General features: G+C 34.7%; 2 protein-coding genes across 2 annotated transcripts; both read right to left on the bottom strand.

The window, feature by feature from the left end:
* Window positions 1–2,792: 2,792 nt before the first annotated feature.
* Window positions 2,793–4,927, bottom strand: LOC142980754 (alpha-(1,3)-fucosyltransferase C-like). Its single transcript, XM_076126331.1, has 3 exons — window positions 3,878–4,927; window positions 3,512–3,622; window positions 2,793–3,036 (listed from the first exon to the last, which is right to left on the bottom strand). Exons 1-3 carry the CDS (start codon window positions 4,867–4,869, stop codon window positions 2,793–2,795), a joined length of 1,347 nt encoding a protein of 448 aa, XP_075982446.1. The 5' UTR covers window positions 4,870–4,927.
* A 7,088-nt stretch (window positions 4,928–12,015) lies between these two features.
* Window positions 12,016–13,695, bottom strand: LOC142980705 (uncharacterized). Its single transcript, XM_076126239.1, has 2 exons — window positions 13,605–13,695; window positions 12,016–12,666 (listed from the first exon to the last, which is right to left on the bottom strand). The coding sequence occupies exons 1-2, from the start codon at window positions 13,644–13,646 to the stop codon at window positions 12,202–12,204; spliced, it is 507 nt and encodes a 168-aa protein (XP_075982354.1). The 5' UTR covers window positions 13,647–13,695; the 3' UTR covers window positions 12,016–12,201.
* Between the last annotated feature and the right edge of the window lie 1,296 nt (window positions 13,696–14,991).

The following is a 14,991-nucleotide window of genomic DNA, read 5'->3' as shown; positions in this document are numbered from 1 at the left end:
TTCTCGTAAACTAGTAGGTCACTCCAGAAAGCCAACATCGGTTTCTTTGATAATTTGTATATTTTTTTTATGCTAGAAGAAAAATAAATCGTTTGATATGATTATAGTTAGATATAAGGTAGAATTGGTTATAAGAACTAGAATATTTGACTGCCAGTTGCGAATTATCTACTCTCTAGACTATTTCAAGGTGGAATCGCAAACTTAAGGGTACTTACATACAATACTGGGTTATAGAAAAAGTACATTTGGATGGAACTTTTTACGCTTTTCTGAGTCACAAATCAAAATAACAAACTAAACTCTAGGGTTTACTTAAGTATAATTTATCATTTAAGTATGTTTATCAGTTATCTGGTTACCATAGTACAAGCTCTGTTTAGATTGGAATCAAATGACCGTGAGTGAGATGTGCCAAAATATTTATTTATTTAATTATATTTACTTTAATAAAATCACAGTAACTTCAAAACTATTTTATCAAAGGCGCAATGTATCAACAGTAGTAGGTACTCCTGAGGTCTCGAGACCTCATTACACTAAGCGTATATGCAAACAGCAGCAAAGTATTCCAGATGAATTCACAAAGTTTATACCAACTTGGAGTTTATTTAGCAAGTCTCGGCGGAAAGTGTGTTTAACTTATGATTGGGATCCGTACCTCTTAAGGTGCAACGGGAAAGAAATGCCTGGATCCAGCTACGAAATTATTCTTTACTTGATGTTTATTAAAAGTTTTCGTAAAAAAACTGCAGTTTGAAGGACGCTTGGAATTAAAAATATTTTTTTGATTATTATCAAGAAAGAGAGTTAATGAAGAAATTAAAGGAAAGCGAGTCGTTGTAGACTTGAGACAGAAAATACTGTCTCTAACTGTACTATTATAAAAAAAGACTTCTGCTGTAGCAGTCTCTTTTTAGTATGTATATATATGTATGTACATTTGACAGTAAATTCTCAAAAAGAGACGGCCTTTTCAAACTGGTCATATATTCTATCTTCAAGATTCAAATCGTGGTCATTCCTGAGATATTTTAACTTGTTACTGCAAGAATGAAATTGAAGATCCACAATAGTCTAGCATCAATGTATTCATCTCCATTGCATTCGTTTTCGAGTTATGCAGAGTTAAATAAAGTTTCGCAAAGACGTATGCGTTTGCGTCCCGTGGCCTAATGACGTGTGACGTCATCAAATTTGAAACAAACTTACATTTTAAACAGCCAGTGCAACTTTAAATTAAGTTTGTTAGTTTGATGAAGTTTACTAACTTTGTGTAGTGCTTAATCATATTTTCTGACTACGTGCAAGGATGTAGAGACATACTTTACTAGTTGATCTGATTATCACGACATTTAAATAATCAACTTTTTGAAGTAAGATTAATTATAATGTATGAGAAAATGCATTTAGATAATGTATCATATTTTGTTTACGAAGTTTCTTAGTGGTTGGTTTACTTTAAAAAAATTACAATTGTTATCGAAAGTATTTCATAAGCCAAAAATTCAATAGATATAAAACAAAATTTTACTTGTTTAGGTATATTCTAAGCTTTCTAATGTAACATGCAATAGTTTATTATTGCTATAGTTCAAATTCCTTTACGTTTTATACCCCTTCAAGACTGAACTGAGGGTAAAATATAAAACTCATCTTTTAAACAAGGTGTAGAGCTGCCATCACTGACGTCAGACGACACTGACCCAAAAGATCAAATTCGCAAACGTTTTAAAAATATAAAAAAGATTATATTTTATCAATTTTTACGGTGGCTTCAAGTCATCAAAATATAATAGGTTTAATCTTCTCAAGGTGTCAGCGGAAATTTTAATTATATCGCTGGAAAAAATTGCCGATGGCGATGATGACTGTTTGAACACCATACAGTGGGATAAAGAAGTTCAACTTGGTACAATTTATTGAACTGCTTGGTCAGGTTAAGTTAAACTGTGGAATGTTTGTATTGATTGATTATACGGTTGCAGGTCTACTCTGCTCATTTAATTTAAAATTTATTTTTCCTTGAGATATTGAGCATTTGAGTTGGTAAAAAATATCATTGAATTGAAATTGAAATTACAATTGGTACCTTAATTGTACATTCTAATAAATATACATGAGCCCAATGTTAATGTGGTTTGAATACACACATCATATATGCAGAATTTTGTAAGATGCGTATAAAAAATAAAACATCACAATGGTATTCATTATCCTTTATGAAACCGATTTCGTAGTGGTCTCTGTGGCAAATATTTTCTACGTGGGACTTCTGTCATATTTCCAGCTATTGGCAGCCTAATTGGAATTATCTCGGCGAAAATTTGAGGCTTTGAATAATGAGTCCCTTTAACGAGCACACTAAGAGGATTGCTTTCAGCCCTTAAATGTTTTATACAATTGTAGGCTTAGTAGTGTGGACTAATTCGTAGTACTATTTACAAATGGCTTATAGCTATACGCTATTTGTACTTGCTAACAATTTATTTATGTCGTTAGATGTCCATAGAGTAGTGGACAAAAATGGCCACGCAATATTGTTGAGTTGGGAGATTGTAGGTTCGATTCCCACACGAAATAAATATTCGTGTATCCATAGAAAGTAGTTGAAAAGTCTAATGAAACGCGCCTGTAGTTTCTTTATTCTAAAAGTTTCTGCGACACAACAGCACAATCAAATAATATAACATACATGAAAAAAATCGCGACGTCTTCTCATAAGGGTAGCCAGAGGGCAGATTCAAATAACATATACAAAATTAACTATTATTAATTTATTATATATATCACTACAAAAATACATCCATAATATCTTTAGTCATCTTAAAAGGTTCGAGTTCTTTAGAGTTCTTTTTATTTTCGAGTAGTATTCTGCCTTCGCCGTGGCTGCAACACTTCACGTAGTCTGGGTTCCACCATTCTAGAAGGTTCTTGTAGGAAGACCGTTTGTCAGCCTCTTCGTTCAAGATCTTACAGAGCTGACATACATCTGGGTTTTTGGAGCTTGCTTCGTATTCATAGTAGTTATGCCACCTGGAATATAAAATGATTTGTTAATAGGTTGATTCTTGCCAGCTCTTTTCATTGGCCCTACCTTCCGAACTGGCGGTAAATTCACTCTCTGTATCATTGACTATCATAAGTGTCACCACTTGACCTAAATAAATAAATGATTTGATTTTGATTTGATTTCTGATACAGAGCAGTGATAGCCGAGTGGTATAAGTCGGTACCTTCCCCGCAAGTGGTTGACGGTTCGAAGCCCAGCCAACACACCAATGAGTTTTTGAAGATACGTGTGTATTAGAATCACACATTAAACAATGAAGTTCTTCTCGAGTGTAAGTTGAGTTTGAGTGGAGTCAGTGTTGAATTGCTGCTAGTTGCTGCCGGGTTTTGAAGTACTTCATATATTCATTGCTATTATGTGAAACTAAGTTCCTAAGTGCCTAAAACAAGCCTATCTCTTACCGAAGTTAGGTTATTGCAAACGGTTGCAACGACTTACTGGAAATATTTCTCGTACTCAGCCGGATCTTTGATTGCTTTATACATTTCTGCAGCTACCTGTGACGCGTTCAGTTTCCTTGCATCTATGTAGGAACCCGGTGGTAGGAACCTGAGGGTGAAAATACATTGTTTTATATGCCATATTACGTTATTTTACATACTGTTATGAAGCTTCTGTGTAGACCGTTCTTTCAAAGTACCACATATTGGTCGTTAATATAAATGTATAGATTTTATTTGGGCTCAGGATATCCAGTACCAATTACATACTATGACCCATCAGTTTCATCGTTAAACCAACTCATTTCTTTTCATTGAAAATACATTTGTATCAGTATTTGTAAATAATTTCAAAAGATCTTACCTGGAATAATTTGCTCCACCCAACACAATCGGAACAGTGTAATGTTGCAACGGATACAGAATCTTCTCAGTCACATAATCCTCACTGAACGAGTTCTCAAAAGACAAATAGAAGTAATAATCACTCTCTAATAATGCCAGGCAGTCTTCAAAACGGTCTTTTGGACAGGTTCTTTTACCACACCATCCAAACGTATCGATGAAAAGACCGTATTTCCTTAGCTCAATTTCTATTAGGTCAGTGACATTAGCTCGACCACTCTTTGTCTTGCAGTTAGACACGAACCATGCCGCAGCAATTCTTTTGTCCCGTAGTTTTTCTTTCACATCTAATGGGGTAGACTTCATAGGATCCACCCAAGTCATGTTAATTTTAGGTCCAACTACATTGCCCCTTTTGTCGTATATCGCCAAATACGTCCAGCGAATATCCGAGTCTAACTTGTAGGTCCATGTCAAATTGTAATAGTCATTGTATCGTCTGTCACAAAGTGGGTTGTTCGCTGATGACTCTGATGCCATAAATATGAACTTCTGGTATGGCTCTCGAAGCAGAAGAACACTGTCCCAATCATTTTCCACGTCAAACATTATCGCGTCGAAGTTTCTAACGTCTGCTAGCATATTCCTGTCGTTTGTAAAATAACAGTTGATGTACTTACATTTGTTTCGAATGAAAGCAGTTTGCCCGTTCTCGTAAACATATGAATCGGAATGCAAAAATGATTCAGTATATTTCAAAATATATTTAAAATCCGACACAAATCTTAACGGCTTCCTGAATTCCTTTTTAAACCACGTTTTGTTTAGCTTTTGAGATTTAAAATTCATAACTTTGTCTGCGTAAGCGGGTGATTGTTTCACGTAGTACAGTTCAACATCTTCAATGTTCGCAGTAAGTGTGTTCTTGAGATATTGTAGAAAAAGATACGCGTACGCCGCAAAAAGAAACGTTTTTACCACCTTTGACATGATCGTCGTAGGGACTGACATCAGACTGTTACATGGAGATGATGGATACTTCTATATATGATAACATTGTTTACCGGTAAACGCGCAATTCATAAACTTCCGTACGTAGAATTGATCTTCAGTATTACCGCGAAAATGTAACGAATACCACGTACCGTTAATTTGGATTGTGTACACAGAAACGCTTGCTCTCAAATCTACGTATGCAAATCTAGACGAAAAACGTAGGACAGGAAACGAAATATGTTGGCAATTATACTAAATAGAAAATTAAATATGAAAATGTGTTTGTCCGCGCGAGCGCGCAATGTGTGGTGGACTCGACGTCTGGTATGCAAATGACGATAAATAGACGAGTGGCGCCCCCACTTGTGGCGGCTGCACGAGGATTTATTTTAGTTATGAAATGCGATGCGTGAGACTTCCCGTTTGGGAGTTTTTTGGAAGTTTTCTCATTTTTAGCGTCGGCATTGTATTACGAATAAAATTTCCTGCTTTGTAAGCAAAATATGCATGTGGTTGAAGTACTTATATTTAATTGGGAAAATATTTTGGACGTTTCGTTTTGTAGTCTCACTATTTACGAGAATGTCAATCGTAAGAGTATATTTATTTCACAATATTTCATAGAATTATGATACTGTACCCTAAAGAAATTATATCTTATCACAAGCAGATAAGTAACTTATGAATATTATGGCGTTTTTGTAAATAAAATAGTTCTCAACAATTATATTCCTTTTTGGGAGATGAGGTCCATACCATAAACTTTTCAATGATCGTCCTCGATCGTCGATACACTGATCAATTGCAAGTTTAAGTTCACAAGTCTTCAAGACCAATTCAAACAATTTTCGGGTATGCAAAGTTCTATGTTTTTGTATAACAATGGTATTGATAGTATACCTCAGTGACTGTCTATTGTCGAACATCTGGCGCGGTGATCCTGAGTCGTGACAACTTGTCCCCACATTAGCATAACAGAGTATCCTCGACTTTACATTACAATATATTCCTTGTCGGCTTGTTCTGCTTTTGATTTAATGAATATTTTTTATATTTTTTGTTGAAAAGGTAGGAAATATGTATAAGTTAAAAAGGAGTGAATGACATTGTTTTCGGTAACGTAAGATTCGATGGAGAAAGTTATTAACGAGTGTGTAACCTTTTTCTTACTATTTTGTTTATTAGTTACGATAGATTTAAAAATAAGGCCCAAATATTCTGAGAAGCTCTGTAAACTTAAAGGAGATCAATAAAATTATTGTTGAACAGTTAAAAAAAATTAATAAACGAACTTCTTATGTTGCCTAAAATGCCATAGCACACAATCTAATACTGTCGTCACTTACGTACTTATTATTTCTCAAATATTGCACAAAAAAAAAAGTTTTCATATTTTCCGCCCGCCATTAACTAATGTTTCATAATAAAAGTTGTGCGCACCTCAAACACGAACCTATCTTTGAGAGAAAAAAATCGAAACCTCAAAGTTTTTCCTTCAAAAGCCGAAAGCGGGGCTAGATATTAGCAAAAAGTCATTAAAAGTGCGGGCGCTTCATCATAGCCGACTCAAAGTCGGTATTAAAGCAAGTTGGTACCTTAACTTAGAAAAGTTCATTCATTTAACGGTTGTGTGCTCACGACCCCAGTTGAATTTCAAATTTTAACACGTATAAATAAATGTTATAGGTTTTTTATTTTGTATTGAGTTTGGCTTTCTAACTTTTGCATTTTTGCGTTGCATGTTTTATTTAATATGAGAAATAACGCGAATATACAGTTAGCTTACTTTGAATTGTTTGATGTTTCGGCGCAGGTCAATTTAATAATGGTCCTAGTGCATGAGTTTGTTGGTATGACGGCTATCAACGTGTACTTTGTGTAGTGATCTATGGTTTACCGTTAAAGCTTAGATTGATTTTCATTTACGAGCGCTTTTGACATTTGTCTCTTAGTATTTATTTAAAAAGTTTGATCATTTAAGTTTGTCAATCTTATAAGTAGTTATTTCAAAGTCTGTAAAGTGCCTACTATAATTGCAAAACTCAGTAAATATTTCGCAGAAAGATGAGACACAAATCAGAAAACTTTTCTAATAAAAACGTTAAAACCAATTGACGTAAAACATCAAAGTAATCGTAGTAACAAAGTTAATCCAACTCTCTCAATAATAATAATACACTGTCATCTTCAAACAACATTACACTTAAACTAAACGGTACAATAATCCACAGAACAGCTTTAAAACAATCAAATTAAACCGGCTACGTTTAAAAGTGTTCATCGTAACACAATACCAAAGTTTCTCACAACTCTTTAATTCGGCGACTTTTAGAGTTTCGGTTTCCGCACCATCGGCCTCCTTTATCCTATTACTGATTATTAAATCTAACTTTTGATTTGTATTCAGAGGGTTTGAATTTCATTTTGGGTTAAACTTCGCTAATGTTTGAACGTCGGTATTATTTCGTTTATAATTAACATTTTAGTTGAGTTTGTGGCGATTCGCCTTTTAAGTAATGCGTTTCAATGCTTTTGAGTGAAATGACCTTTGTAGCTAATAATAGAATCAACGAACGAATATATATTATTGTTATTAACCAGCCTCATTTGGAGATAAATGTGTCATTTAACTGCCGTCGTGGTCTGTACCGTAGTGTATGCGACGGTTCATCATCGCTCCATTCCCGGCTCGGACAAACTGTTAACGTAATAATTTCTTTTGGGATATTATCAATAGCAACCCGTAGTTTGTTAACCTGCTTAGTTTATGGCATTAGGCTTGGACTTTTCCCTCTTATTATATATGGAACTAACAATAATCACGGTGAAAATTTGATGTACACAGCTTGAGCCAATGCTACACAATTGTTTATAACAGTCGTAAAGAAGAAAGAAAATCAATGCATTGTTGAAATAACTACAGAAACAATTTAATATAACAGTGTAGTGGTACTCATTGAAAAGTCCGTTGTGTACAATATAGTGCCCGCATATTCTTTGTGTTTTGTCAATGTTTGATATACGTTTAGTTTCAACTATGAGTTGCTAGTTGACACGGGTTCATGTACAGTTTAAAAATATATGATTTTTTGTCCTACATTATTTACTTACATAGAGGAGAAGCGAAATCTGATAGATATTTGAATACGTTTTAAATTTCATGATGGCAATTTCAGCTGCATATAATTTGATTTTTCTAAAAAAAAGTACCTATGTTTGATGCTGGGTATTCTACCGTAAAAGCGTAACACAGATTCTATCAAAATTTCGCATTTATAATAATCAGGGATAATAAAAAATTGGAGCAGTCAAAGAGTTGATGTTAGTACTGTAACTACTCGTAAGTAGGTTTCAAACGAAGTATTGTCATGTTTGTATTGCTTATTGGTAGTTACATACTGTTTATAATAGTTAGTGACTAAGCTTTTGACAAAGTTTGCAGAGCCAGTCGAAAGTTACGTAGCTTGACGTAGAAGTCTTAAGACAACAGCTAGATGTACTTACAATTTATCCAATATCGAAGAGATGTTATAACGACACATCCATGTTAAATTTTATTGAATTTTACTTTATATTTCATTATTGACTAGAAATAGCTCGAAGATTTATTTTTTATGTAAAACGTTTTACTGTAAATTTATACTCGAAGAATTATATCAAAGGATATTGTCAAGACATAAGGAAGTTAAAAGCAACCGAACGCATAACCAAGCAGGCAAGCCTTTACGAAAAAAAAAACAAAACGCAACTTAAAAAAAATCAAGCATTCGACCAGAAAATTACATTACCAAGTGACTTTGCATAAAAATATCTTATAACGGTCACAATGTAACCATAATTTTGAGTAGAAGGTCCATCTGTCAGCACCCTCAGAATAAATCGTGAATAAAATTATCACCTTTCGCCCCGTCGCCGCGTTTAACTTCATTTTAATATAAAAAAGTGTAAAAGTCCTTCCCTCCTGATAAACGCTGAGGCTGGATATTTTTGTGCTGTCGCTGCAAATCTTTGTAATTCAATTGATTCCTGTTATCTTTCAAGGTTGGTGCTTCATTTAAATATTTCATTTGATTTTTCTCTTGATTTTTGTTATCGTTATTTTTGCAAAGAGAGAGAGAGTCATAAAGGTACTGTAGCCCGATTTTCTACTTCTATCACCTACCGAAAACTGGCTAGCGGTCGAAAATTTTTGTTCGGCAATCGGTTCAGCGCCTCCAGCGGGTGTCGTAGAAACTATTTTTGCAGTACATTTTAAATGTCAATCTTTCAATACTCGAAAGTAGCGACTGAACATAATCGTGCTACTGTAGCCCGAATCTCTACTATTATCGAGAATCGACAACCGGCTAGCAATCGAAAAATTGTATAGGCAAATCTGATCAGCGCCTCTAGCGGACGTTGTAGAAACTATTTTGGCAGTACACTTTAAATGTCAAACTCGATGGTTTCAATTGTAGAGAATTATGCTACTGTAATTAATAAAAAAAGGAAAGTAGTATATTAAGTTACGTGGACGGCCACCAAAAACAATGACCGCTGTATTTCGGATATTTCATTACATACGTGTATAATACGTTTAACATTAATCTGACACATACTGTTTTTTAACAATAACCCCAGTTGAATAATAAGGTCCTATGAAACAATATGAGTTTTATCATTGTGGTATCTTCAATACTGTCATGAATTCATCTGAAATTATATTTAACTTTTAAAATGAAATTTATTTCAAACATATTTCTGGTAGTGCGGCTTTTATTTCTGAGAGCACTACTCAGTTAATTTCTTTGAAAAGTGTTCCAACATTGCAATGATTTAAATAAAACAAATCTGTATAAATAAATAAAAATGAATCACCGAAATGCACTCGCATAACTTTTGAACAACTAAACTAAATTAAATAATTCTTTTTTATATGTTTGTAACTGACGCGACAAGGCTTTCATGGGCTAAAGTTGCACTATACCCAGACGAAGTCAGGCCAATCCGCTAGTTATCAATACAAACTAAAGAACATGTAACTTAAGCACTAAAACTTATCTCAGCTAAGAAACGGCTTTAGCTGTTAACATTTGGCGTTAATCCAAAAAATTAATTGGAGACAAGCGTTCGCTCAAGAGCGCTTAAACGCTTAAAAGCGCTCAGGCTCAAGTGCAAGCGTTTTCGTGTCGAGTGTAATTAGTGCAATCAGTGTGAATCACGTTTTAGTCAAGTGAACGTTGCTGTGTTGAGTGGAGCCCTTACTACCGATTTAATTGACACCGAAATACCATGCGTGATGTACGTCCTAGACATGGTGACTTTTGTGTAGTTCAACTGCCACTGTTAGTTAAATTTAAGTCCAAAATATACGTTTTTTCGGCACTTCGTACAAAGTTTTTGAAATAGACCTATTTTTTTACCGTTTGGAAACGCAGGTGTCTTAAGAAGGAACGGCAAAAACTTTTGACTGTGAATATAATTCTTACAATTTCTGTTTGCAGTATTAAGAAAATAATACGAAATAAATTTCATGCTAAAACAAGGTTTAAAGAAAAACTTACAAGCTGACACAATAAATCATCTGTTAGTCTTAACTACTGCAATCTAAATTGACAATATTTGAGACACAATAACATTTCTTCTACAATAAAGACTTGCTAACCTTAGACACATCAACGCGGCTACTCATTTAATTACTTATTTTACTTGATTTAATTACCGCTATCTACAATATCTAAACAATTCACAAATTGATTCATTCACAATACTCATCAATTACAAATAATAGTACATTGTGTGGTACAAATTGTATGTTTAAATTAATTGTTAATAGCCAACAATCGATACAATATGTATAACAAAATACGCAGCAAATCAAAACATGAACAAATTGAATAACTTTTAACTATCGTAAACAAGTGGTAGGGGTGCTCTCGACACTCACAAACTACATACGTTCGAGTACTTGTTATTGCGCTTTTTACCGTCACTTCGCTGTAACAGTGAATAATTACAGATCAGGTCAGTGGACCACACATGAGCACACTTACCTATATATTGCGACTGATTGTGATTCATTTGACAGTGCGATCGCAATAAAAGAGTACAGAATTCGGATGTCATCTAGACTAGTTATTTGGTTTAAAAGAGTGTTGTCTGGGCGATAATGAATACGACTGCTGATAACGAGGTATCGGGTTCGATTCCCAGGTCGGACAGAGCTCATTTGGGCTTTAATAATAAATTAAAAATATGCTCTCCAGTCACTTAAAGGTTGACTACGTCCCTGATATATGACAATAGTCTCGTAAAATTCTGTCATTTGTAAATAGCGAAATCTAGGAGCATTTCTTACACCTTTGTATACACCTTCAGATGGCTATAGCAATTATGATATTAAAAGATGATAATATTATTAAAGACTCTAGGTCATTTTGATTGGTTAGTAAGTGACTTGATCTACTAACTTACTCTCATCTATTTGAATGGCAAAGAAATGTGATGTTTTCATAACAATCTTCATAGTGTATTTGATACCTTGTAGTACTATCAACTATTGTCTAAACTAACCGACAGAGCAATATGTTTTTATAACACTGACCTCGTACCTATTTGTAAACGCAGATTTAAAGTAGTGAGACTTCTTCGTCAGTTAGATGCTAACGCCACTGGATCCGCAGGATTTTTTATCGTATGGCTAGTGGTCAACCTGGTGACAAAGTTGTTTAAGTTGGTGGGTAGGCCTTTGACATACTTTGACGAAATCATCACCAGCTTAGCCTATTATCCAAACTTTGTTGGAGTCGGCTTCCAGTCTCACCGGAAGCCACTGAATACCAGTATTTTACATAGAGCGACTGCCTATCTGACCTCCACAACCCAGTTACCTGGATTATAACACGATTAATCTAATAGTTTGACGACAAATAACTTTAAAATCTAATGGACAAATTTTTAACTGTTCATCAAAAGTTAGAGCGTTCCCGAGAAAAATTTGAACAAGTATAATATGTTAAGGCAAACCCGGTGTAAATCGAACGAAACCGGCGGGCCGCTAGTGTTCGATAAAAACGGGACTTCCAATCCAAAATATCGCTTTAGGCAGTATTTTTTAAGACGTTTGAAATGGGGTCTCCAATAAAATACAAACAAATTTTATAAAAATTATTTAATCTGTTAATATGTGTAACTGTTCTAACTCTTCTACTTTACATGATAAATCATCGACGGCAATTGTAACTTAGGTCTCTAAGTGTACCTAGCCATCTTACTATTACAAACAAATCAAACAGTCCCGATGGCCTTGGTCACAACAACAGTCATATTAAAATTAATTAAACATAACAATGTTATACGAAACTAAATCTAAAACGTATGTGAGAGTAGACGCCTTATCGTGTCGAAGACAGACTTGAAGGTCTTTACTCTGGCGGGAGGGAACAGAAGATCTAAGACTCCCCTTTGGTATTTGTTGGATTTCGCTATTGGCAGAACTTTAATGATCAATTCGTCTGGTTCCTCTGTTGTTGAAGACGTTGATGACGTGGGGAGTGTAGTTTCTTCTGTGCCATTTCTGATATATGAAGAATTTATTGCGTATCGAGGAGTTGGCGGTGGTCCCACTGTGGATTGTATACGAGGTTGGTACTCCACGAAGTGTGAAGGCATGTTACTGAGGTGGTAAGAGTCGTCGTCTGTGAGAGGCGTGGCTGGAGACGGGTCGTCAGCTAGCATGGCTAAGCTGTTCGCGTAGATGTCGTGGAAGTTTACTGTCGAAGGCGCGTAGTACGTGAATGCTTGGTCTTCTGATGATTCGCCATTTGTGTGTGCCTGTTAATTAAGAAAACAGTTGAATTACAAAAAGTGAATGTGGTAGTGTATGTATAGAGAGTGAGCTTAATGTTCAATATACCGGATACGCTACCAAACACCAGGCTACTGTTAAGAATATAAAAAAAAAATTAAAAGCATTTCGCATGACCCAGGAATCGAATCCGAGATCTCCTGAGAAACCGTTATATACATTTAAACTCAGGCTACAAAGTTCATGAAACAAAGAAGACTAATTACAATCAGACTTGAAACAAATGTTTGCGTTTCACACAATATTTTATATATGTTTCGTGTGGGAATCGAACTCATAACATTCGCGGGTATGGGTAGTGAGAGACCACCACGGAAGACTTTCTTAATAATGAGTTCAAACAAAAAAAACAAAAGGAACATTAAAAACTGTCAAAAAACAGTTGACGTCAATTGTTGATTAATTTCGATAGTTTCGTTTTAAAGTAAAATAGTATAACTTCAAAGATACTTGCCTTTAAGCTCAAAACATGCAATAAATAGCACAGAAGTCACTTACGGACAAACACCCAAAGGATTCAGAAATAAAAAACCATTATTTTGACTTGAATCAAAATTAGGGGGATAACTATATATTTGCTACGAAACAGTATGAGGTGTAACACTATAGCCAGAATTATAGCATAACCTTGCCGCGGAAATAAATTAAGTTCCAAAGCAATATAAGATATTATATCAAATAGAACTAAGATTAGTAAAAGCAGTTCAGTATGACACTCAACAAGCCGAAATTCACCAAAAATATTAAAAAAATAAAGTAAAACTTTGTAAAGCTATAAGACAGTACGGGATACCTTACGAAGATGTCTATTAGGTACCAAAAAAATCACTAAGATATAAGAAAACCGGGTCAGGATATTAACAAACAGATGAAAAATCTCCAAATATAAGTAAAATAAACTTACAATAAATAGCACAGTAGTTAATACGATAGCACACTGGCACATGTTGATAGCACGATCTTCAAACTCGAACTAGCTCTAGCTATTGTCCAAGCCACTATCATTTGGTATGTGAAGTCATTTAATTGTATTAGAGCAACAATGAACTGCTTTTGATAATAAATTAAAGAATATACAATACAAATGTCATTGTCAAAGTGGATGTTTGTTGGGTATTGTATTGTTCGATATTCATTGTTGAATTATGAGTTGAAGCGTGTGTGTTGATAGTGGACGTATCCGCTTACGATTTGAAGATTTAATATAAATATAGTATTTTGAAGGCGGACAGAAGTGTTGAATGGAGACAAGGAAGTAATACGACCGAAAATAATGGGAGTTCAAGAAAATATTCGGTAAAAGTTCACCTTCTTTAGAAACAAGACCTTTGATTGGACTGGTGAGAAAGTCTCTGTGCTTAATAGTGGTACAGATTTCATTCATCATAGTATGGTTGGTGATCTATTAGTGACAAAGTTGGTCAAGCCGCACTAAAGGCCTTAACCTAATAGCTGTTATTTCAATTGTCAATAACCGGGACCGACTTTGTTACTGTTGCATGCACGGAGACGCTGAGTTCAAGCAGACACCCATCTATGGAATGGCCGCGCCAAGCTTCACCCATTGATCGTTTACCTATCGGTGACCGCAACTTGAGTTAATACAGTTTATTAATAATGTTTGGAAATCATAGTAAAAGTAATGATAAGCCTGAAGTAACGATAATATCCTGGTGAAAGTGAAATGAAGCGAAAATCGGAAAATTCTCTGGTAAAAAATTGTTTGTCGGTACACGGGATGTTGTCAAAGATTTTATAGCAAATATTCATCAGAGAGACGTGCAAATGTGAGATAAGATCGTATTAGAGCGCAAATAAAAAGAAGCCATCGCAACCCCGCTGCGTGCACGCCGTCTCGTATACAATGTTGGTTTCCATTCACATAGACGACACGCCAAGTCACACAAAAAGAGAAAGTCACGACGAAATCAAATGAAATGGAACATATATTTTATGTTTTAGTTGTGAATGCCAAAATTGTTGACGCGCATTAATTTTTCAGGATAGAGGAGGATTTTAATTATTTATTTATTTAAGTATGGAACTCCACCAAAGAATACACATCCACGCATTACATGCTACGTGTTTCTTCAATTAAAGGAGAACACATCATGCTTACTGCCAAGATGATAATACTCACAAACATACGTAAATTCGAAGGAATAAGCAAAATAACAAAGTTGTATATTTGTTATACTGCTATGTGTAATTGATCACAAAAAATCTTGATAAAGATTTTTGACGCTGCTGTGTGAAATCGATCATGAAGAAGAAAAGAAGAAATATTTCTC

Source organism: Anticarsia gemmatalis, chromosome 18 (genome assembly GCF_050436995.1).
Source record: "Anticarsia gemmatalis isolate Benzon Research Colony breed Stoneville strain chromosome 18, ilAntGemm2 primary, whole genome shotgun sequence".
NCBI lineage: Eukaryota > Metazoa > Arthropoda > Insecta > Lepidoptera > Erebidae > Anticarsia > Anticarsia gemmatalis.
The sequence above is the reverse complement of the archived record's forward strand: the minus strand, read 5'-3'. Positions and strand labels throughout refer to the sequence as shown.